At 63.9% G+C, this 21819-nt stretch overlaps 1 protein-coding gene across 5 annotated transcripts; it reads left to right on the top strand.

Annotated features, from left to right (window-relative positions):
- Positions 1 to 3384: 3384 nt before the first annotated feature.
- Positions 3385 to 10670, top strand: KLF8 (KLF transcription factor 8). 5 transcript variants are annotated; one of them, XM_075106310.1, is made up of 6 exons: positions 3487 to 3505; positions 6017 to 6134; positions 6702 to 7257; positions 7934 to 8060; positions 8175 to 8308; positions 9628 to 10670. In XM_075106310.1, the coding sequence occupies exons 2-6, from the start codon at positions 6066 to 6068 to the stop codon at positions 9807 to 9809; spliced, it is 1068 nt and encodes a 355-aa protein (XP_074962411.1). In that variant the 5' UTR covers positions 3487 to 3505; positions 6017 to 6065; the 3' UTR covers positions 9810 to 10670. The 5 variants fall into 5 exon arrangements, with proteins under 5 accessions (XP_074962409.1, XP_074962411.1, XP_074962410.1 ...); XM_075106308.1 differs by lacking the exon at positions 6017 to 6134 and having other exon boundaries at positions 3385 to 3505; XM_075106309.1 differs by lacking the exons at positions 3487 to 3505; positions 6017 to 6134 and adding an exon at positions 5542 to 5642.
- Positions 10671 to 21819: the final 11149 nt, after the last annotated feature.

A 21819-nucleotide genomic window follows, 5' to 3' on the forward strand; every position in this document is an offset into this window, starting at 1 on the left:
GCTGCTCAAGCATTCAGCACATCAAGAACAAAGTGGCGTGTGCTTAGCTGGGCTGGAAGGGGTCGAGGCCTGCGCTGGGAGGGATGGAGCCGAGCCCACCCCAAGGGTTTGGTCAAACCACAGCTCCAAGAAGCAGGCGCTGCGATGGAGGGGCTCTGCTCCCCCGGCGGGGCAGCGGGAAGGGGCCGTCTCCCCCACAGAGCCAAAGCGGTTTGGGTGGACAGCTTAGTACGGCTGGACCTCGAGGTGCCAGCGGCGGTGGATGAGGCTCGTCGGGGAGCAGAGAGGCGGGATGTGCGTTGCCGGGATCCTGCGGGTTTTACTTTGTGTCATCGATGATCGCATCTGTGGTTAACCTCGAAAGCGGAGGCACGAAGCTCCTGCGCTCGGTTTAATGACTGAATCGAGGAGGGATCTGGTCTTGTTCAACGCAGAGCTCCTCACCTCGGGGCGGTGGGCGAACAGCAAAACGCACCCAGTTCTGGAGCGCTTTGATTTTTCATCTGCTCCCAGGGTGGGCAAGAACAGGCGCCGCTGCTGAAGCCAGGCAGGCGTTTCTGCCCCGTGTTCCGCTGTGCGAAAGACCTGAGGGCTGCCGGTGGCCTCCAGCGCCCGCCAGCACGTCCTTCGCGCCTTCCCGCTTGCTGTTTTGCCTTTCCTTCTTCACGACCAGCCCTCCTCTGTCCCGGCGGGATGCAGAGCGCGGTGCTAAAGCACCGAGACGGGCTCGGCGGCGGAGGGCTACGTCCCCCGCCTCCAGCCCGGCCGCGGCAGCCGTCCCCGCCGACCTGCAGCCTTGATGCCGAAACCAACGGTGCTGCTCCTCGGAGCCGAAAGGCCGCCGGTGCCGGACCTTCCCCTTGGGGCTTCGTGTGCCCGTTGCTGCGGCAAAGCTCGAGGGACCACTCAGAGCACGGACACGCGCAGCCGCTTTCCCGGGTGCCTGTCCCCGTCCTCCCCTCCTCTTCCTCCTTCCGAAGAGAACCACGCATGCATCTCCACGGCCCGGGATGCTGTGCCCGAGCCGGGCCGAGCACGGATGAAAACTTTGGCTCTTCTCAAGGCAGATAAATGATTTTTTGGATCCAACGCCCTTCCTCTTCAATGAAGAGAAGGACAAGCTGGTGCTCCGCATCTCATGGGCGCAGCGAAAGCGCGAGTCCGTTTTGCTGCCTTTTTATTCAACTGGCTGCAGAAACTTGGCAGGAGGCCGAGGAAAGGGATCGACTCAATCAATAAACGCGGGGTCAACCCCAGTCCTTCCTGCTCCAGTTCTAGCCCTGGGGATGGAGCTGCCAGAGGAGGCACCGATGCTGTGGGGCCAGGCCCCCCCGGGGAGCTGCTGGGCCCCCCCAGCACCAGCATGACCCCCCACCCAGGGCTCCTTGCCCGACCCCTCCTGCCTGAAGTCATCCTGGAGGATGCTCGGTTGCGGGGGAGCTTCTGTCTGTTTTGGGGGATTCCCTGGCATTTTAGGGCTTGAAGCCAGTCCTTCAGCTCCACATCGTCAGAGCGAGGGGCTCTCTGGGCGCTGTGCCCGCTCGCGCCGCCCAGCCCCCTCCCCAAAAAAGCTTTTCTGGTCCCCAAAACCTTCACAGCTCTGGGGGAGGCGAGAGGCGGATGTTGGCCAAGGAGCCCCAGTGGAGGTGAGGGGGGGTCCCCATGTGGGCTCAGCCCCGTGTCTCCCCCTTGCATGTTTTCTTGGGGGAGGTTTGCATTTTATTTGCAAAAACGGGGTGGGTCCGCTCCCGCTCCTGGTTGAGCGGCGGCAGCTGGGGGAGAGCAGGGTGTCACCGGGGGTCCCCAACCCTCACCTCCCGGCTGATGTGGGTCAGCCCCACATTAGCGCTGGGCGGCTGCAGCTTCTCCCGGTCGGCCCCGTGGTGGTTGCAAGTGGCTCCTCGGAGCCGTGCCCGGAGGTGACGGCGGTGGCGGGGAGCACCAGGCCTGCTGTCCTACCCCGCGCGCCCCACGGGGACGCCCATGACTGGGGACTCCCGGATCTGCGGGGGGGGTCTCAGCTCAGCGGGGTTTGGCAGGGGACAGGGCTGGGTGGGCTGCGGATGGAGCCCACGCCGGGGCGGGGAGCGGGACCACTGTCACCCCAAAAGGCCAGGGGTGAGACAGTGCTGGGGTGGGACCCGTCCCGCTCTGCGGCAGGGTGGGGAGCAGCCGTCACCCCATCACCAGGGGAGCGGGCAGCAGCGGGGAGCTGCATTTTGGGGGTGGGGTGGGGTTAACCCCAGCCTGGGTTTTCCCTGGGGCGCTGGGGGTGGGCTTGGCCAGCCCAGTGCCACAGCCTGCAGCTGAGCCCTGGCAAACTCAGCGCAGGCGCTGCCCGCAGGTGGGGTGGGGGACCCATGGAGATGCCCTGAGGGGCCGGGGGACACCCTGAGGCTGGGGGACAACCTGAGGGGCCAGGGGACACCCCAAGGTCCCTGGGCAAGAGGCCCGAGAGTCAGTGCCAGCCTCCACCCCTGCCCTGGGCGTCAGTGTGGTCATGGCCGAGTGGGGTCCGGGAAGCGTGGGGGGGGGGGGGGTGCGTGGGGGGGGGCAGCCCCCCCAGCTGCAGGCCTCGGGGTCCGCAGGGCTCCTCCCCTGCCAGGCCACTGAGGCCAAAGGCAGCCGAGGTCAGGGAGGGTCGGGAGGTGCCTCCGGAGCCAGTCTGGGCCTCCCGGCATGTGCAATCCCTGTCCCGCCCCCCCGGGAACCCCATGGAAAGGCGCCCCCAGCCCCGCCAGGGCCCTGCCCCCCCCCGGGGGGGGCCCAACCTGCGCCCCCCGAGCCGCCCTGGTGCCCCCCGGGTGGGGGAGGGTGCCGAGGGGGTGCTCCGTACACCCCAAATATTTTGGAGCGGGGCGTTGCGTGGGTGGCAGGGCCCTCGGCAATCGGGCAGGGGGGTGTGGGCACCGCCTCCCCCCCCCCCCGGGAACGTCCCCTCCCAGGGGCCACGCCCTGCCCCGCCCTCCCGGGGCACCCGTGGGTGCTTGGCCCGGGGTTTTGGAGGTGCTGCCCCCTCCTGTCACCCGTGGGTGGGGAGACATTGCCCGAAATTGGGGGGGGGGGGGGGGATGTCTGCCCTCCCCCACCCCCCGCCATCGCTGACACGAGTTTGCCAGGTCTCAGCCCTTCCAGCAGCGTGCCCCTCCCCCCCCACCGGTTTTGGGGGGGGGGCCCTGCGTGAGGTGGGGGTGGGGGGATGGGAGCAGGTGGGGGAGCCCCCCCTCCCCAAAGCCTGCATCTGTTACCACGGCAACGCCGGATGCGAGGGGAGCCGCCCATTGGCTGATGATGATGTCACCGCAGGGCGGGGCACCCCTCGATATTATTTGGGGGGGGGAGGGGTGGGGTGCCCCCACCCAAAAACTGGGTGGGGGAGGGGAGCTCCGCCCAAGCCGGCCCCGCCCCTCCCCGCCCGTGGGGCCCCACCCGCCCCACCCGTCACCGCCCCGGGGCAGCGGCGGCGGCGGCGGCGGGGATGCACTCGGAGGAGGCGCGGGGAAAAGTGAGTGGGGCCTCGGCCGTGCACGAACCGGGCTGGGGAGGGTCGTGGGTGCGGCCGCTTCCATCTTGCGTGGGTTCTTAAAGGGGCAGCGCCCACGGGTGGGGAAGGGGGGGGGATTTGGCAACACGGGGCCCGGGGGTGGGGGGGTGGGGGGGAGGGAAGGGCGGGGGTGCGGGAACCGCCCCCCCCCGCCCTTCCCCCCCCACGGTGCCCCGCGTGGGCCCCCCCACCGCGGCCGCTTCCGGGGCGGGCGCCGCCGCGCGCTTGGGAGGTCACGGGGGGGGGAGGGGGGGGCCGGCGAGGGGCGACGTCGCGGCGCGCCCCGCCCCGCCCTTCCCTCCCCCCCCGTCCCACACCCTTTGCTCTTAAAGGGCCCGACCCTCCTCGTGCGTGTCGTGTGTGTGTGTCCCCCCACCCACCCACCCGGGCCTGCGTGGGGCAGGGGGGCTGGGCAGGACCCCCCCGCCAGCGCGGGGGGTGACCCCGGAGCAGATGGCGGTGGCGGGGGCTCGGTGTCCTCCCCCCCCTCCCTCGCTGCCTGCACCCTGCCTTCACCCTGCCCGCGGCCAGGGCCGGGCAGACACGCTCGCCGCCGCCCCGCACCCCCCAAAATGTGCGAGACGGGGGGTGGGTCCCCCTGTGGAACCCCCCTTCCAACCCGTGGGTGACCCTGCCGTGGGCCCGGGCATGGCAGGACTTTTTTGGGGGGGGAGGGGGGCACGTCCCAAAATCCATCCATCCCACCCGCGGGAAGCGGGGCTGCGCCCCCCACGGCCCCGCAGTGAGGGTGGGTGGATCCCCCACACGCGGTGTTCTGTCCCCACGAGTGTCCGTGTCCCGCCCCCCGCCCCCCCCCCAGCATCCCGGGCGGTCGCTGCCAGAGGGTGGAGCGGGGAGGAAATTCCTCGGGGAGGTGTGACGGCGGCGGGGTGTGCCCCCCCCCCACGCCCACGGGTGGGGGGGACGGAGCGGGGCGGGACACGCAGGGACCGGGCAGGGAGGGATGGAAGGCAGCTGCCTGCCTTTTCCCACGCCCCCCCCCCCCCCCCCAAGGTCACCCCATGGTCTGGGGGCGCCCCACATCCCTCCCTAAGCTATTTTAGGGCAAAAAAAAGGTGGGGGGCAAGATAAGGGGGGGGGGGGGATGGGTGCACAGCGGCTTCCCCGTCTCCATGGGGTTTTGCGGGCGGGCTGTGGGTCTCCTCAACCCTTCCCCCCCCCACCTGGGTGGGTTTTGGGTGCCCCCGGGCTGAGGACGGAGGAATTCAGCTCACCCTTGAAAGCCCGGTGGGCTGCGGGGGGGTCCCCGTGGGAGGGGTGGTGGGAAGTGAGGGTGGTTTGGGGGGCAGCGAGGCCCCCTGCCCACCCGGCTGCCACATCTGTGTGTCCCCCCCCAGCCCCGCGGGGCTTTGGGGTGCAGCTCCCCCCCCCTCGCAAAGCGGGGCTGAGGGGGTGTCCTTGTGGGGGTACCTGGATATGGGTGGGTTTGGAGGGACCTGGCTGGGGGGGGTGTTTTGGGGGTGCCGGTGACGTGGGGGTGTGTTAGGGGGCTGAGTGTGGGGTATTGAGGGGGGTCCCTGGCTGAGAGTAGGGGTGTTTGGGGGGGGTCCCCGCTTGTGGGGGGGGTGTTTTGGGGGTCCTGGTGATTTATGAGGGGGCCTGTGTGTTTTGGGGGCCCCTGGCTTGGTGTGGGGTTATTGGGGGGGTTCTTGGCTGGGAGTGGGGGTGTTTGGGGGGGGGTTCCTTGCTAAGTGTCTGTGTTGGGGGTCCCCAGGTGAATATGTGGGTACTGGGAGGGGGAGGGTTTCTGTGGTTCTGTGTTTCGGGGGTCCCTGGTGGTGTGTGCGTGGGACAGGGTGTGTGTTTGGGGGTCCCTGGCTGAGCGCGGGTCTGGGCTGGTTTTGGGGGGGGGGTGTCCCTGGCCGTGCGTGTGTGTGTGAGGGGGTTTTTTGGGGGGAGGGGGGCTGGGAGGCTCCCTGCTCTGTGTGTGTGTGCAGGGTGTGTGCGCTGGGTGTGCCCCGGGGAGGGGCCGGGCCGGGCCGGGCCGCGCGGGTGTGTGCCTGTGTGTGCGTGAGTGTGCGTGGGGGGCTCCGTGTGCCTGTCTCGGGGGGGTGGGAAGGTCTCTGCTTGCAGTCAGGTACGTGCTGGGGGTCGTGGGGGGGCTGTTGGGGGAGGGGTGTCACTGCTGGGGTGATGAAGTGGTGCTTTTTGGTGGCGGGGCGGGGGGCGTCCCCACGCGTGCCCACGTACGGGAGGGACCCCAGCCAAAGGGGAGAGGGGGGTTCCTTATCGCCGCGTGCGTTTGTGGGGGGCCCCCCTCGGTTGCGCGCGTGTTGGGGGTACCGCGTGTGCGCAGCCTTTCGGGGTGGGGGTGGTATGGGGGGGGATGGGGGTGTCCCGGGTGGGGCCCCGCCCGGGTGCCTCCCGCGGGGGGCCGGGTCGGGCCGTGCCCGCAGCCCCTCCCTGCCGCGGCCGGGCCCTTTTAAGGAGCTCCACCCCGGGCCGAGCCAGGGTGGAGCCGTGGGGCCGTTCACACCTCTCGCTCGGCCCGGCCCGGAGCATGATCCTGCCCGCGGAGGGGATGAGCGCCGCGCACCCGCGGAGGAGCCCCCCCCGCGCCGCCGGGGCGGTGAGTGACCCACCGCCGCCGTCCTCCCCTCCGGCCCCGGGGCGGGGGAGCGGCGGCGGGGGTGGGGTGTGAGGGGGTTGCGCGCAGCGGCGGCGCGGCCCCTTTAAGGCGGGGGGGAGGGGAGCGTGGCGGGGCCCGCCACCGCCCCGCGGGAGCCACGCCCGCTTCTCCGCCCACTCCCGCCCCGCCCGCCCCTGAGGGGGCTCGCGGGGGTGGGCGGGGCTGGCCGGCGGCACAAAGGGGGTGGGTGGGCGGGGAGGGGGGCGGGGCGTGCGCGGGAAAGGGGGCGGGGTCTCCTCTTCCCGCTTTCGGCTCGCGCCGCGGCCGTCGTGAGGGAAGGAGCGGCCCCGGCCGAGGCGGCGGGGGGCTGGGGCTGGGGGTGGGGGGGCGGACGGAGCCCCGGCCCGGGGACCGGGGGGAGCCCTCGGCGTCCCCTCACCCGCCCCGGGCCGCGGGGCCCGCCCTGGGGCAGCACCTCTCACCGCCGGCTGCGGGGAGCCCAGCAAAAGCCCTTTGCCGCCGTGCCTCGGCCTCCCCGTCCCCTCACGGGCCCTGGGTCTCTCGCAGGGCCTAGGGAAGGCGACGCCCGCCATGAGCTCGTCGGCGCTGCTGGCTGAGGGCCCCCTCGACCCGCCGGTGCTGCTGGCTGACATCAAGACGGAGCCCCCTGAGGAGCTGCTGGCCAGCGACTGCGGCCAGCCCCAGGCCGAGCCTGTTGATCTCTCCCTCAACAAGTCCAAGGCAGTGGTGACGGCCTCGGCCCCACCGCCACCGCCGCCGCCCCCCACCTCCATCCAGTCCTCCCCCTTGCTGGTGGCTCCCCCGCTCCCTGCTCCCACCACCGTCTCCATTTCATCCTCCGGCCTCAGCTCCACTTCGGCCATCCCAGCCGTCCTCTCGCCCGGCTCCATTCTGGCCTCCACGCAGGGCAGCGGCGGGCAGCAGATCCTCCACGTCATCCACGCCATCCCCTCTGTCAACCTGCCCAGCAAGATGGGCAACCTCCAGACCATCCCCGTGGTGGTCCAGTCCCTCCCCGTCGTCTACACCACCATGCCCACCGATGGCGTCACTGCCATCACCGTGCCGCTCATCGGGGGGGACGGCAAGAACGCTGGGTCCGGTAAGGGCACATTTTGGTGGGAAACCCTGAAATTTTGGGAGGGGGGTGGTCCTACCTCGTGGAGCAGCACCCCTGAAGAAGATCCGATTTTTCCCCCCGGGGTGTCCCCATCACCCACCACCTGCCTCCCCACGTCTGCCACCTTCACCCAAAGTTCCCCCACCCCCTGGGGCCTTCAGTCCCCAGCCCGTGTCCCCTTGGGAGGGGAAGGGGATGCACGGGGCATGGCACTGCCTGCCCTGCCCGCCACCCGTGCTGCCACTGCTGGCAGCCTGCTTGCCTGCCCTTCCCACTGGCTGCCCGCTGCTGGTGGCTCCGGTTTCAGTTCAGCTGCCCATCCCCGTGCCCTCCCCCATACCCTTCCACAGGACATTCCCAGCTTCCCACCTTATCCGGGGTGGGGGGCATGGATCTCCCCTCCTCCAGGCAGAAGCAGGCAGCTGAAAGGGGTGCCCCCACAAGTCATGCCCCCCCTCCATCTCTGTGCCCCACAACATGGCTTCTCCATCCCCCAGCTTGATTTTACTACTTTTTATTGGAGGGATGGGGAGCAGCTTATGGGGTCCTGCAGGAGCAAGAGGAGGGTTGTCCCTCTGGTGCAGGGGTGGGTTTTTTGGGGGGATGTCTCTGTTCTCTGCTCACAAACCTCACCCCCTCCCTCCTTGTTTCTCAATAGCTTTTCTTTCCCGCCCCCCACCAGTGAAAATTGACCCAGGCTCCATGTACCCCTTGGACATGAACAGTGACAGTGAGGACAGCGCCTCCGAGAGCGGCCCAGCCCCTTTCCAGGACCTCCAGAGAGAGTGAGTCTCCTCGTGTCTGTGTCTCCCCATCCTGTCCCCCTCCGTGTCCCCAAGCGTCCCGTGGGGGCTGTGGGCACGGGGGCCGTGACCTCCATCCCTCCCTCCTTGCGGCAGGCCAGCGGCGCGGGGGCAGCGAGCCGATTCCCCCGACCTGAAGAAGCGGCGCATCCACCAGTGCGACTTTGAAGGCTGCAATAAGGTCTACACCAAAAGCTCCCACCTCAAAGCTCACCGGCGGATACACACAGGTAGGGGCCAGCGCCGCACACCCCCCTGCCTGGAAGGGTCAGGATCAGTGTCCCCAGCTCCCAGTGGGCTGTGGGTGGTGATGGTGGTCCGTCCCTGGGCTTGATGGGGGGTCTTTGGGGGTGCCGGCACCCTGTCCTAGGGCTGGGGGGCACTTTGGGGACAGGGGAAGGCTCTTTGGGGGTGCTGGCACCCTCTGCAAAAAATGGAAGGGGGCCCTTTGGGGGCTCAAGAGTGTCTTTGTAGGTGCTGGCACTCTCTTCCAGAGACTGGGTAGCGCCTTTGGGGGCTCAGGGATGTCTTTAGAGTTGCTGGCACCCTGTGCTGGAGATTGGGGAGCACCTTTGGGGGCTCAGGGTACTGGCACCTTGTGTCAGGGCTGGGGCACACCTTTGGGGGCTCAGGGATGTCTTTGGGGGTGCTCTTCCAGAGACTGGGGAGCACCTCTGGGGGCTCAGGGTGCTGGCACCCTCTGTCAGGGCTGGGGGGTGCCATTTGGGGGCTCAGGGGTGTCTTTGGGGGGTGCTGGCACCCTCTGCCAGAGATTGGGGAGCACCTCTGGGGGCTCAGGGTGCTGGCACCCTGTGTCAGGGCTGGGGGGTGCTCTTTGGGGATGCTGTTACCCTCTGACAGGGTTGGGCGTGGCCCCCTTTGGGGGTCACTTGGGCTCTGTGCTGGCCCTTTGGGGGTACTGGTACCCAAGGCTATACTCTGGGGACCCTCTTGCTCCCTGCCCCCACATCTGTTTACGGGCTGCTCCCTTGGGCAGCCCTACTGGGGGTCTCCCCTCCCCGCCACCCCCCAGTGCCTTGGAGTCCCCCTGCCAGGGAGGGCTTCCCCCTTCACGTGCTTGGCACTCCCTTGGGCTGGCACCCCAGGGCCCTGCGGGACCCCAGGATCTTTGTTGGGGTGCCGCTGTGGTGCGCCCCAGGGAGGGTGGTGGGTGCTGCAGCTACAGTCGCATGCTGCCCATGGGAGGGTGCCACAGGTGGAGTGATCCCCCCACCTGTGCCCAGGGGTGCTGTAGTGAACCCAGTGGGGTACCCCTTTGCTGTCTCCTGGGGTGTGAGCAGGCAGTGCTGCAGGCAGTGGGGTGTGCACCCCAAAATACCGTCTCGGGTGTCGCCGGCGGCGTGGGCGCGGTGCTGTGTTATGCCTCACAGCAGCACTCGTGCACCCGGTGGCGCCAATGGACCGCGCTGGGTGAGCACGGAGGCGGGCGAGGGCTGGCGCCAAGAAACCCTGCCTCTTTCTTCTTTTCCGTATGGCGCGCGGTGGTCATTTTTGCAGCGCTGACCCCTCTCTGCTCCCCTTTGCGCAGGCGAGAAGCCCTACAAATGCACCTGGGAAGGCTGCACCTGGAAGTTCGCCCGCTCCGACGAGCTGACCCGGCACTTCCGCAAGCACACGGGCATCAAGCCCTTCCGCTGCTCGGACTGCGACCGCAGCTTCTCCCGCTCCGACCACCTGGCCCTCCACCGCCGGCGGCACATCATGATGTGAGGAGCCAAAGTCCCTGGGGCGCCTGGCTGGGATGGGGGGAGATGACGGTGGAAAAACGGGGGCGCGTCCCCTCCTCCTCGCTCCTCCGTGTGCGGTGGAGGGACTGTGGTAGCGGAGAGTGAGCTCTGCCCAGCGGCGAGCAAACTGTGGCAGCTCCAGGAGCCCCACCGGCACAAAATGTAAAAAGATGGTTTCCAGACTGGTCCTCCTTCTCCCTCGCTCCTGTTTTTTTGTTTTTCCTGGGCTTCTCCTCCCGACTCGCAACGTCCGGAGGCTCCTTGACTCCTCACCCGGGATTCACCCAGCAGCTGCCTCCAGACCTGCGTGCCCGCCTCGTCAGCCTCTCACCCATCTCCATCTCGTGTGCTCGCTGTCCCCTGCCCCCCTCTCCCAGCCCCTGTGGGCAAAATCTGGGAGCCACAGCAAGGACAGAGGCGGGGGGGCCTCTGCCACCGCCCCCACGCAACAGCCACCGGCCTCCTTCCTCTCCAGAAAGCCGCTGCCTCTGCATCCCCAGCCGCCGCGTGTCCCAGTCCCCACGGGAGAAGGGACTCTGGCACGTCACCTCTCTCCGCATCCCTCGGCGAGTGCTTCACGGGAGGTGCCGGGGCACGCAGGAGGGCCGGGAAGAAATGACAAAGCAAAAAGTGTGTGTGTGGAAAAAACAGCAACCTACAAACAAGTCCACCGCCACCACCAAAAAAAAGGGAAACTTTGCGGAACGTGGAACTGTGATTTTTACAGAGTTTTAAGAGGGGCAGGTGAGGGTGGGGAGGGCAGGGGCTGCCAGCTCTCCGTTATTTTTTGAAGACTATGGGACAGTTAACTGTTTCTAACTTAAAAAGGCAGACTGTGGCCACACTCTTTTCTTCTTAATTGTAATTATTATTTTTGTGGGGTGCCCACCCGCTTCCCAGCCAGCCAACCCACCCCAGTTTCTGTGAGGACGGCCCTGTTCTCATGCTGGGGCGGTGGCAGGATTTGGGACTGTGGCCTTGGGGCTGTTGGGTGGTGGGAAGGGTGATGGGGGGCTGTGACAGCCCCCCAGCTCCCCAACCAGTGCCCGTGGGTCTGGCTGGGCTGGGGGGAGCTTCACGAAAGCTCTCTTTGAGCCTGTGCCTTTAGCTCGGGGGGTGCTGGGCTGCTTGGGGAAGGGGGAACCGGTGTGGGGGGGACAAGGGGGGGCAGAGACACCCATCCCCTGAAAATTACTCTGAGAAATGTTTGGGAAACGACACTTTTCCACTCTGCTTGCCATCTGCCGCCGAGGTGATTCATGGGGCAGGGCTTGTCCCCAGTGCCGCAGTGGACCCTGACCCTCTTGGGGCTGGGAACGTCTGGGCACAAGCAGGTTCCCCAGGGCTCAGTGTTGGGGTCAGTTCTGTTTAATATCAGCAGTCTGGGCAAGGGGATCGAGTGCACCCTCAGGTAGTTGCAGGTGACACCAAGCTGGGTGGGAGTGTCGATCTGCTGGAGGGCAGGGGGGCTCTGCAGAGGGACCTGCACAGGCTGGATCCATGGGCCGAGGCCAGTTGTGTGAGGTTTAACAAGGCCCAGGGCCGGGTCCTGCCCTTGGGTCACACCAACCCCAGGCAACGCCCCAGGCCTGGGGCAGAGGGGCTGGGAAGTGCCCGGCGGAGAAGGCCCTGGGGGTGCTGGCTGACAGCCGGCTGGGCATGAGCCAGCAGTGCCCGGGTGGCCAAGGAGGCCACCAGCCCCCGGGCTTGTGTCAGCCCTGGTGTGGCCAGCAGGAGCCGGGCAGGGATGGGGCCCCTGTGCTCGGCCCTGGGGAGGCCCCACCTCGAATGCTGGGCTCAGGTTTGGGCCCCTCGGGACAAGAAGGGCCTTGAGGGGCTGGAGCGTGTCCAGAGAAGGGCAGCGGGGCTGGGGCAGGGTCTGGAGCACAAGTGTGCTGGGGGGCGGCTGGGGGAGCTGGGGGGGTTTAGCCTGGAGAAGGGGGGGCTGAGGGGAGCCCTTCTCGCTCTCTGCAGCTGCCTGAGAGGGGCTGGAGTGAGGGGGGGGCTGGTCTCTGCTCCCAAGTCACCAGTGACAGGACGAGAGGGAACGGCCCCAAGCTGCGTCAGGGGAGGTTTAGGTTGGGTGTGAGGGAAAATGCCTTCCCTGCCAGAGCCGTCAGGCCCTGGCACAGGCTGCCCAGAGAGGTGGGGGGGGTCACCGTCCCTGGGAGGGTTTAAGATGTGGATGTGGTGCTCAGGGACATGGTTTAGCCGCGGACTTGGCAGCATTAAGTTTGCAGTTGTACTCTATGATCTTGAGGGTCTTTTCCAACCTAAATGATGCTTCTGGCGAGGTCCGCGTGTGTCTGCGTGTCCCCGTCCCGCCACGTCTCCCCTCTCTCAAAGCCGTGCTTGCCGGCTGATTCGGCTTCTCCTGGGGCTGCACCCCGTGTCCTTCCCATGCCCAGCACGGCCCCACATCCTCTGGGGAAACATTGACCTAAAGAAGGCGAGAAACCCCAGAGGGGGTGGCTGTGAAAACCCTCAGGGTTTGGGGCTGCTCTGTTGCTCGGAGGCTTTCGGGCCAGCACTGCTGGCGGCCCCCCGGGACCCTCGCAGGACTCCATCTTGCCCCCCTGCTGTTTTCCAAGCCCTGGGACTGAGGGGTGTGTGTCTCTTGTTTTCCATTTTGTTGTTAAAAAACCAAAACAACATGCAATTTTAAACTCTTGAGCTGTGATATTTATACAAAATTGTTTGGTTTTTTTTCTACACAGGAATAATATTGAAAGTAGATGAGTTTCCTCCGTGTGTGTCTTGCTTTGCTGCAGCGGTTGGGCAGGGAGAAGGACCAGGGCAATGCATGGGCAGGAGCAGCCCTCCCGCATCCTCTGTGCCGGGAGGCGAGGGGCTGAGCTGGGCAAAATGACATTGTTTGGTACAATAATCTCCCCTTTCCCGGGAACTGAAGAAATTTCAGAGCTGTGGAAGAGCGTGGCTCTTCCTTCCTTTGAAACATCTCCGGTGGGACGTTCACCGGCACCTTGGCCTGCCGCTGGATTCAGCAGCGTCCTGAGCGATGGAGGGGGGTTCCCCTTGAGGCCAGCCCCTCATCCACCGCTGCGGCACCCCCAACCTGCCTCCCCAGACCACTGAGACGGGGGGGGGGGATGAAAAACCCCTCCGAGGTGGCAGTGAAGGGGGTTGGTTGTCCCCCATCGTGCCCCGGGCAGGCAGAGGTGCTAAACCCCTCCCCGACATCCTCCCCTGCTGCAGCCCTGGTCCCTGCTGCGACCCATCGGCCCAGTGGCTTGGTAAAATGACTTTTTAAAGGCAAAAATGACTTTTAAAAGCCAAAAATGACCTTTAAAGCAGCTTGGCCGAATACCCCCAAAATGCTTTGGAGCAGGCAGTGGTTTTCCAGGGAGACATGCTGCTCCAGAGCCGCCGTGGAAGCGGCTGGGCAGGCGTTTGCTTCGGTTTGCCGTTGGTGGAACAAACTGCAAACGGCAGCAAGACGGCGGGTGGCGTTTTCTCAGCCAAGAAAAAAAAAACCCCAAGGTGATGATGGTGTTGCGTGAGGGTTATTTTTGGCCTTTGCGTATCAAACCTGGAGCTGTTTGTGCCCAAACTTGAGCGGGACCCCGGGAGGAGGCTTGGCACGCTGCGGCGCGAGGCTTTGCGAGGGGAGATAGCGAAACCCTCTCCGGCGGGTGGCAGCGCGCCGGCGGCGCCGAGGCGCTGTTTCCCCAGGGAAGGAGCCTTCGTGTGTGCCAAAACCCTCCATCGCGACAGCGGCCTGCAAGCGCTCGGCTTCGGCTCTGTGGCGTCCTGTGCGGTGAGACCTGCGGCTGCCGGGGAGCGGCCCCCGGGCTGAGAGCGGCCCCCGGCCTCGGCATCCCCTGAACCCACCCACGAAAGCGCTTCTCTTGTCTCCCAAATTAACAAAGAAAAGCGGGGAAACCGTTGTCCCTCCGTGCAGGGACGCCAGCGGTGAGGGCAGCCGGGACAGAGCCGGGGTGGCACCCAGAAGGGGTGCTGAGACCTGGGAGGGGGAGGGGGGGGCAACTCGTTACACCGATGACGGAGATGGCTGCAAGCGGGTGGCACATAGCACCCATGTGTCCCCACGTCGCCCTTCCAGGCACTGACCACAGCTTTGTCGTTCCCTCAGAGAGGAAAACCCTGTCAGCCGCTTTTCCCAGGTGCCAGCACTGGCTGAGCCCATGCTGGAACGTGGGTTTGGGGCAAAGCACCTTTTTCCCCTGTTTTTCCCCCATCCAGCCCCGTTTTCCCTGTTCCCCCAAGAGCGGGTGCGATGCCAGGGACCCCGCGGGGTGATGGATGCTCCCTGTGGGCTGCGAGGAAGAGGAGGCTGATGAGGGGGAGGCCAGACCTGCTAGAGCTCCATGCGAGTGTGCTCTGGGTTTTGCCATGTCCCCGCGCCGAGGAGCCACCGCCGCAGGGCCCCGGCAGCCGTAAATGTTTACCTGGCGATGGGGGGAGAGGGGGGTGCCCGGCGTGTCTCTGCACCCTCCGCCGCCCCCCAATTCCCGCAGAACCGCTTCCCCCAGCCCGTCGTGGCACCAGGACACCCCGCAATACCTGGGGTGATGCTCTTGGACCCTGCCAGGCCAGCTCTGCCCCTGCACCACCACCAAGGGAGCTGCCAGCTGCCTGTCTGTCCATCCGTCTGTCCATCTGTCCCGCTTTGCCTCTCCCACGTGTGGCCGGGGCTGGATGTTTGGCTGGAGCGTGATGGCCTGAGTGTCATTATTGAGGCGAGGCAAACACTCCAGTCCCTGAGCAAACACCCCTCCCGCTCGCCTCCCACCGCTGATGGATGAGCTCGGGAAGCCCTCGGACCAGCCCCCCCACCCCACACGGGACCCCCATGCTCCATGCAGCTCTGATTTCACGCCCTCCATCCTTCCTCCTGCCTCCTGGAGAGCTTTCACAGTGCTGGACCTTGGTGTCCCCTGGTCCCTTAGCAGGGCGCAGTCGTAGGGGCAGCTGAGCTGTCAGCGTGGGCTGGGGTGGGTGTTGGCAAGGTGGGGTGAAGCCCCCAGGGCTTGGGGGGAGGCACAGAGTGTGTGTGGGGGTGTCACACAGGTTCCTGTGTCAAACGTGTGGCAAAGGGGTGTCAGTCCCCTCTCCAGCGCGGGCATGGCCCTGCTATTGAAGGAGATGCTGAGGGCCGCAGGGTGCAAACCCCTGCCCAGGGGTTGGTATCATCACCTCGGGAGGTCCAGGCTCTGCCTCCTCCCACCCTGCTCTCCCCTGCAAAGCCCTGAGGGCACTAATTGGCCTTAATTACTCCAAACAGCCTCACCTGAGACCTCCACCCCACACCCACAGGCCCAGGAGCCTATTTAAGCTCAGCCTGGAGGCTTTAGCTCCTTCCTGGGCTGTGCTTTAGCTGCCTCAGCCCCACCACAGACCCTGCTGGCTCCCCAGCTTGGCCTCAGGCCTGCCTCGTCCCTGGGACCGTGGCCGCTGCCCTGGCCCTGCTGGCTGGGTTGTCGCTCCCGTGGGAGCCGCCAGCCCTCAGCGCGCCCCACGCATGGGGCCGTGCAGCTCCTGACCTCCGCCGTGAGGCTGCCGGCAGCAGTCGGCAAAGCTTTTTGACCCTGAAGCCCTTCGGGACCTGTTTTGGAGACATCAGGGCTCAATCTTGCCCCTGTGACACCCCCAGGTGACTTTCCCACGTGTCTGAGGGCCTCCAACACCTTCCTGATGTCCAACCACTGCCCCCAAGAAGTACCCCCTTCCCGAGCCCGCCTTGGCTTGTGCCCAGGCCGAGAGCAAGGTGACCCCCAGGAAAGCCTGTGCCACCCCCTTCCCCGGGGCAAGCAGTCCTTGAGCTTCAGCAAAAGCCCTCAGTGGCTGCAGAGCTGCCAGGCTCCCTGGGCATGAGGGGGACATCCAGCACCGCCTCCTCTAGGTGGGTTCTCCGGCGGCTGGGTGAGGTTGTGCTCACAGCTTGGCTTTTCCCTTGGTGGGTGTCGGAGTGGTTTCCCTGGGCTGTTCGGGCAGGCCTGGGTTTTGCTACGGCTCTTGCTGTTGCCTTTATTTTCTGGGCTTCGTTTTCCCAGGGGGCTCAGGGTGGGAGGACAGTTAAACCCCCTCTGCATATATTGTGTCTCCCTTGTTCTGGGTTTATTCGTGCTTTGTGCAGGGCTGGTGAGACAGACCCTGTTGTGGGACTCCCCCCAGGTCTATCCCTGCAGCCAGGGTGGGAGCACGGGGAAACCCCCCTGGTTGTTTTCTGGGTTTGGCAAATATCCAAGGCTGGGTTTTTGGGGGGAGGAAGACAGATATCTTCCCCTTCCTTCAACTCTGGAAACATACCTCAGCCTCAGGCCCTTCTGCTTCCTCACTACCCTCCTCCTCTTCCAGGAAAGCCTGGGGTAGCTGCTGGCGTTCCCTGCCTGGGGGTGCGATACCTCCCTGTGCTCCGGCACCGCCTGGCTGGGGACACTGGGGGCCTCCCCGGCTCCTCGGGGCTCTTTCCCCATCACCCAGCTGCTCTCTTCCCTGGCCTCTCCTTACCTTACAGCCAACCTAAAAATTTAGCAATCCTAAAATCGCTTCCTCCCCGCCCCGCTGCGGATGAGCAATGGCTGCGTGGGGGATTGCAGCCTGCCGGGTGGTCCCTGCCCTGGCATCCCCACCTCCGTGGGGCGGCGATGCCTCCGTTCCGCAGGGCACCATGCTCATCCGCCTCCCTGCTCCGGGGTCACCCGAGGTCCCTCTGGCCGGTTTCTCGGCCCTTTCCCCGTCCCAGTTTGTGCTGGGCAGGGGGGTGCTGGGGGGCCCCTCCTGCCTGCCCGCCCGGCACTGCTCAGACTGGTTTAGCAAGTGGATGGGGCGGCCGCTTTCCCTTTGAAGGGCTCCCAGGAAGGATTTGATGGCTGGAAACCTCCTGAGGAGGAGAAAGGAAAAGACAAAAATAGGTGGTTTTGGGTTTCGGTGGGGGAGCAGGGGAGGTGAGGCGGCGGGTTGCTCCGGCAGCTTTGCAGACCTTTGTCTCCTGGTGGTGGTGAAAGACAAGCTGGGGGGGGGCGGTGTGTGTGTCCCCCTTCCCCCGCCAGCATGTGCCTCCCACAAAGCTCTTGACCAGCATCAAGGCTGGACCAGGAGCTCCTGGCCCAAAACTGGCGTGGCCTTGCCCCAGGGAGGCGGATTCAGAGAGGACTTGGGGATGTCCACCACGGTGCGGTGAGAGGTGGGTGCTCCAGCCACCACTTTGGGGGTGGACGGATGAGTCTGGGGGCTGCAGTGGGGTGAGGAAAAGCTTCTGCAAGAGGAAAGCAAGGCTCGGCAACCCCCAGTCAGGGTCTGGCCCCCCCCTTCCCCTGCCCCACGTGCCTGCCACTGCCTCCTCGGTGGGATGTACTGTGGGACCCCAGGCAGGGGTGGGACTAGGGCTGCAATACTGGGCTGTCACCCCTGTGGGGTGGCTCCCGGGGCTCTCTTGTGACCAAACCCTGTGGTGGCTGGTCCCCACCAACTGGTGAGCTCTGAGGAGGGGTGTGAGCTCCTGGGGCTCGGCCAGCGCTGCTGGGGACCGGCTGTGGGTCCCCCTGGCTGCCAGCGGTGCCTGGGATGGTTTGGGAGGTGGGAGCCTGGATTTATTTCTCAGCCTGATCCAGATTTCCTCAAAGTTCAGAGCCTTTTTGCCTAAAAGTGCCCGTAACGCAGCCCAGGGTGTTGCCTGCTGGCCCCTGCACCCTCTGTTTGCCAGTGAGAGGAGGACCTGGGTGTCCTTCCTCACCGTTCCCATGAACCCGGAGTGCTGGGGGGGGGGAGCAGGGTCTGTTTCCCCAGTTCTCCCCCACCAACAAGCTCCATCCCCTGCTTTGCATTGCAAAGAGGAGGCTTCAGCTACGGCCCTCATTCTGAGAGCCCCTTTCGGCTCCACCACAGACCTTCCTTCACCCTCCTCGCGGGGTCTCCCTGCCCCAAACCCCCTTCAGCATCTCGGCGTCGGCTTTCCTCCGCAGAGGAGGGTTCTGTGCCTGAGGAACGGCGGCGGGAGGCAAGTGGGTTGCGTAGCCGGGTCACGGGAGAGCTGCCGTTATCGCTGCACCTCGCTCAAGCAAGACGTGCTGTCCTTGGCGTGGTGTGGCATGTGGGGACAAAACAGGACCTTAGACCAACGCCGGTCAGGGTACGCCTGGCTCTGCGGGTGCAGCGTGGCGGGGCCTCCTCGGAGGCTGCGGCGGGGGCGTACGGAGCAAAGTGCCTGGCGGCGTTGATAGACTCAAGGCTGTTTCCCTTCCTGCGGGGCTGGCGGCAGATAAGGGTGCTGCGGATGGCTTCGGCCCATCGCTGAAACGAGAAGCTGCTCCGCCTTGGGAAACCATTGCTGGGTTGGTCTCCGCTGGGCAGGCGCAGCCCGGCGTGCGCCCCGCTTCCAGGAGTGGGGTTCATGCGGCCCCGTCGCTGCAAGCCCACGCCCTGGTGGTGGGATGGAGAGAAAAGGAAATCTTGATTTATACATTTTATCATCATTAGGTAAAATTCCTAAACTTCCCAGTTAGCAACCAAGAAAATACAAGTATTTTCCTGAAAACTTGATTTTATCTTTATTTATACTTACCCCCAGCGACAAGAAATGAGCAATATGATGGTCCTCGGCATAAAGAGGAGCAGGGCTTTTACACCCCCCCACCGAATCGCCCACGTAAGCAAAAATAAAAATATGGTCAAATTGCTTCCTATAATACTGAACAGTAATGTAGGTAATAAAGGCAAGAGAAACGGATGAAGGCTGATCCCCGTAGGAATCTCCCTGAAGCCCGTGATTGCGGGGTGCACCAACAGCATGAGTCGGGCCCATTTGTAGCTTTGCAACACCAGCGAGGTTTGCTGTTCGTACAGCTCTGGGCTTTCCTGCGGCGCTGATTTGAGATGCAGTCCCCTGGACACTCCCCACCTGGTAGAGGGGGGCGTGCAGGTACGTAACCCTTGTCATCCAGGTACCCCAACAGTAACAAAGCGACCAGCGTTAGGAGTAAAAGGAATATGATAAAAAGCTGCAGAGGCATCCCACGATGCCCAGGACAATCCTCGGGGCAAGAACAGGGTGGTTTGGGCGAGCAAACTTAGGCCAGGTCAATTTATAGGGTTTCCTGGAAAACTGCGAGAAGTCCACCGCCGGTCTAGCTTCTATTGAATTTTTAGGATTTTTGTCCCCAAGACAGCAGCCCCCGGTAACCCTGTTAACAATGCGGCCAGCCCCGGGGACGTTTCTGATTTTACGAGGGTAGGTGTGCGGTCTGTAAGTGCAGACCCTCTCCCCTGTCGTGATACCGCGGAGGATGTCCCTGTGGGATGCCGTTCCAGAGGCCGGTGAGGCTAAAGCGTTCCTGGATGTCACGACAGGCCTTGCAAATTTGTTTTGTGGCTGGAAATTCTTTGAGGGTGTCTGCTTTACCTTCACCCGTGCCACGCTTGCCCTGTTGATCGCTGCTTGTAATTCTTCCTCGTTTCTTGCACCTCCCGTTTCTTGCTTCGGTTCCTGGAATGCTGCTGGCTCCGGCACCCGTGAAGAACCTTGAGCTCCCCAGGCCGGCTTCTCGTGCCAGAGCGTCCTGGTGGGTTGGCATTAGCACATCCACCCTGTTCCCAGGCAATTCCCTATGGATGGGGGTGGCTGAGGTGGTGCTGGAGGAGGTTCCTCCTTCTTCAGTCCAGTAAGGACCTTCGCTGCATCTTATACCAGTTGGGTTCTTGCCCCAGTCAAGTCCAAGCTAATGGGATTTATCCCCTGAGATACCATCAGCTTCAAGCTGCGTCAGGGGAGGTTTAGGTTGGGTATTGGGGAAAATGCCTTCCCTGCCAGAGCGGTCAGGCCCTGGCACAGGCTGCCCAGAGAGGTGGGGGAGTCACCAGCCCTGGGGGGGTTCAGAAGACATGTAGCCGTGGCCCTTGGGGACATGGGTTAGGAGGCCTGGGGGTGCTGGGTTGACAGTTGGACTGGATGATCCTGGAGGTCTTTTCCAACCTTAACGATTCTGTGATTCTAGGATTGTTCCCATTCCTGAGGTGGAACCTTGGGAATAGTTCCTTGGTATCCTTGTTGATGCTGATACCAATTTTTTTGCTGTTTGAAATTGAGGCGCTAATAGCCCTGGTGTGCCTCCCGTCCTGGAGGCCGTAAGCTACGCTCCAAATTATAGATTTTTTTTTTCCCCAGTACTCCCAGGACTTATTACTGCTTTTTCTATAAGCAATACCAGCCTCAAAAAGATTGTATCTGTAGTCAGCACACATGACCAGATGAGGTAACGATGCCTTATATTTACTTTTGATGGCACAAAATAACGGCAAATAAGTTGCCCTCAGGACATACGAGCGCACAGGCAGCAGTGGGACCTCCTTTTCTCTGGATGGCTAGCTTACAATTCTTCTAGATGACAAGAAGGAAACTGAGGAATTTTCCAGCCCTTATTAAATTTTAGTTCAGGATTGTGATATAGTCCTCCAAAGTCCTTAAGGGTGTGTAAGGTGGGCTGGTTGCTTTGTGGGAGATGGAGATCCTCTTCTGTGCAGGGACTTTGAACAACTGCTTCCTCTGGGAGATCTAGATGGAGCTCTTGATCTTCCTCTCCTTGGTCCGTGACAGGGCTCAGGTAAGGATGAAAGAATGGGTGCGTTCTGTGGTCTGTACGCAGCAGGAGTTCTTACCCAGGTCCCACAGGATGTCGTAAATGCAATAACACAATTGTCCCCAAATTCTGAGCAAGATAAATGGAGCCAAAATTGTTTCCTAAGCCTAATACCTAAATTTGTGCCTGAATATCAAATAAGTTCAGCTGCTAGACTTTCATCGGGTATTAACTCTAGTGTTTTCTGCCCAAAGTTCTTGTATTCATAATAACACACCAGAGTGTTCCTCAAGGCTGTATGATGAGGAGTATGATGTTGTTCATCAACTAGCTACTTTCCAAGGCGGGTTTCAGTTGTTGTTACCAACCGAAGATGGAAAGATGGCACTACGGAGCCAGCCCCACGCCTGCCTTCGCTCGGTGTGGCGCTGCTGCCTGTGCCCCTCGCGCCCCGGGACCCCCACCCTCAGCCGTGAGCATCAAGCTCTTGTTGCGGGGTGGGTTTTGATTTCCATGCATGGTTCTGCAAGGCTTGGTGGAGATGTACTCTGTCTCCCTGCCATCACAGAGGAGCCCATCCTGGCCCTGGTATCTGCTCCAGCAGCAGCATGGCTCCCTTGGAAAGCAAAGCCACGCGGGGAAGACGCCCCTGGCAAAGCCCGAGCTGTTCCCCCTTGTTTGCTTTTCCAAGGGCTCAGCGTTACCGACTGTCCCGTCCCCCTGCTGAGAGAGCTGAACTTTCCCTTGTTCAGCACGAGGAGCTCCTAGGGAGGACCTGGATGTTGGTCCAAAGTCTCACATCAATAGAAACTGTTTGTATTTGTTGTGCGTTTACGCTGCCGGAACCCGGGGGTTGTTAAAACCCGGCTGATCCCCATCCCACGCTGTTTTCCCCGCGTTTATTAAGGGCCTCGTCCTGCTCAGGGCAAAGTTTTCTCACATCTGGAGGATGTTTTATGCCAACTCTGTAGACCCGGTGCCCTCGGGGAAGGTGTTTTCCAAGCGGTGTTTTGGCACCGTCACCCCTCGCCCCGCTCTCTGGGATGCTCAGCCCCTCAGCTGAAGCTTTTCGGACCCTGGCTTGGATGCGGCACGGGGCAATGCCGGCTGCCAGGCACCAAAACTCCCCAGCCGTGGCTCCTGGTGTCGTTTGAACGATCATGGGTCTCCACCGTGTGCGTGGCTGGCGTGACGTCCCCGTGGCCCCCCGCGCTCGCCGGGGTGGCAGCAACCCGGGAATAGGGAATAGACTTTCCCCTTCCGTGGCAGGAGCTCAGCTCCCTTCCCTTTGGCCGGGGCTGGTAGAGCAGCCTTAGCCCCCCACCCACTCCACCCTATTTCTGTGGTCCCCAAGTCCCCTGAAGGTGCCGGGGATGCCCTGGGAGGGGGTGACAGCAGCAGCCCCCCTGCCTGGGCGCAACTTATGGGGGATCCTGC

This window comes from Phalacrocorax aristotelis, chromosome 11 (assembly GCF_949628215.1).
Source record: "Phalacrocorax aristotelis chromosome 11, bGulAri2.1, whole genome shotgun sequence".
NCBI classification, from domain to species: domain Eukaryota; kingdom Metazoa; phylum Chordata; class Aves; order Suliformes; family Phalacrocoracidae; genus Phalacrocorax; species Phalacrocorax aristotelis.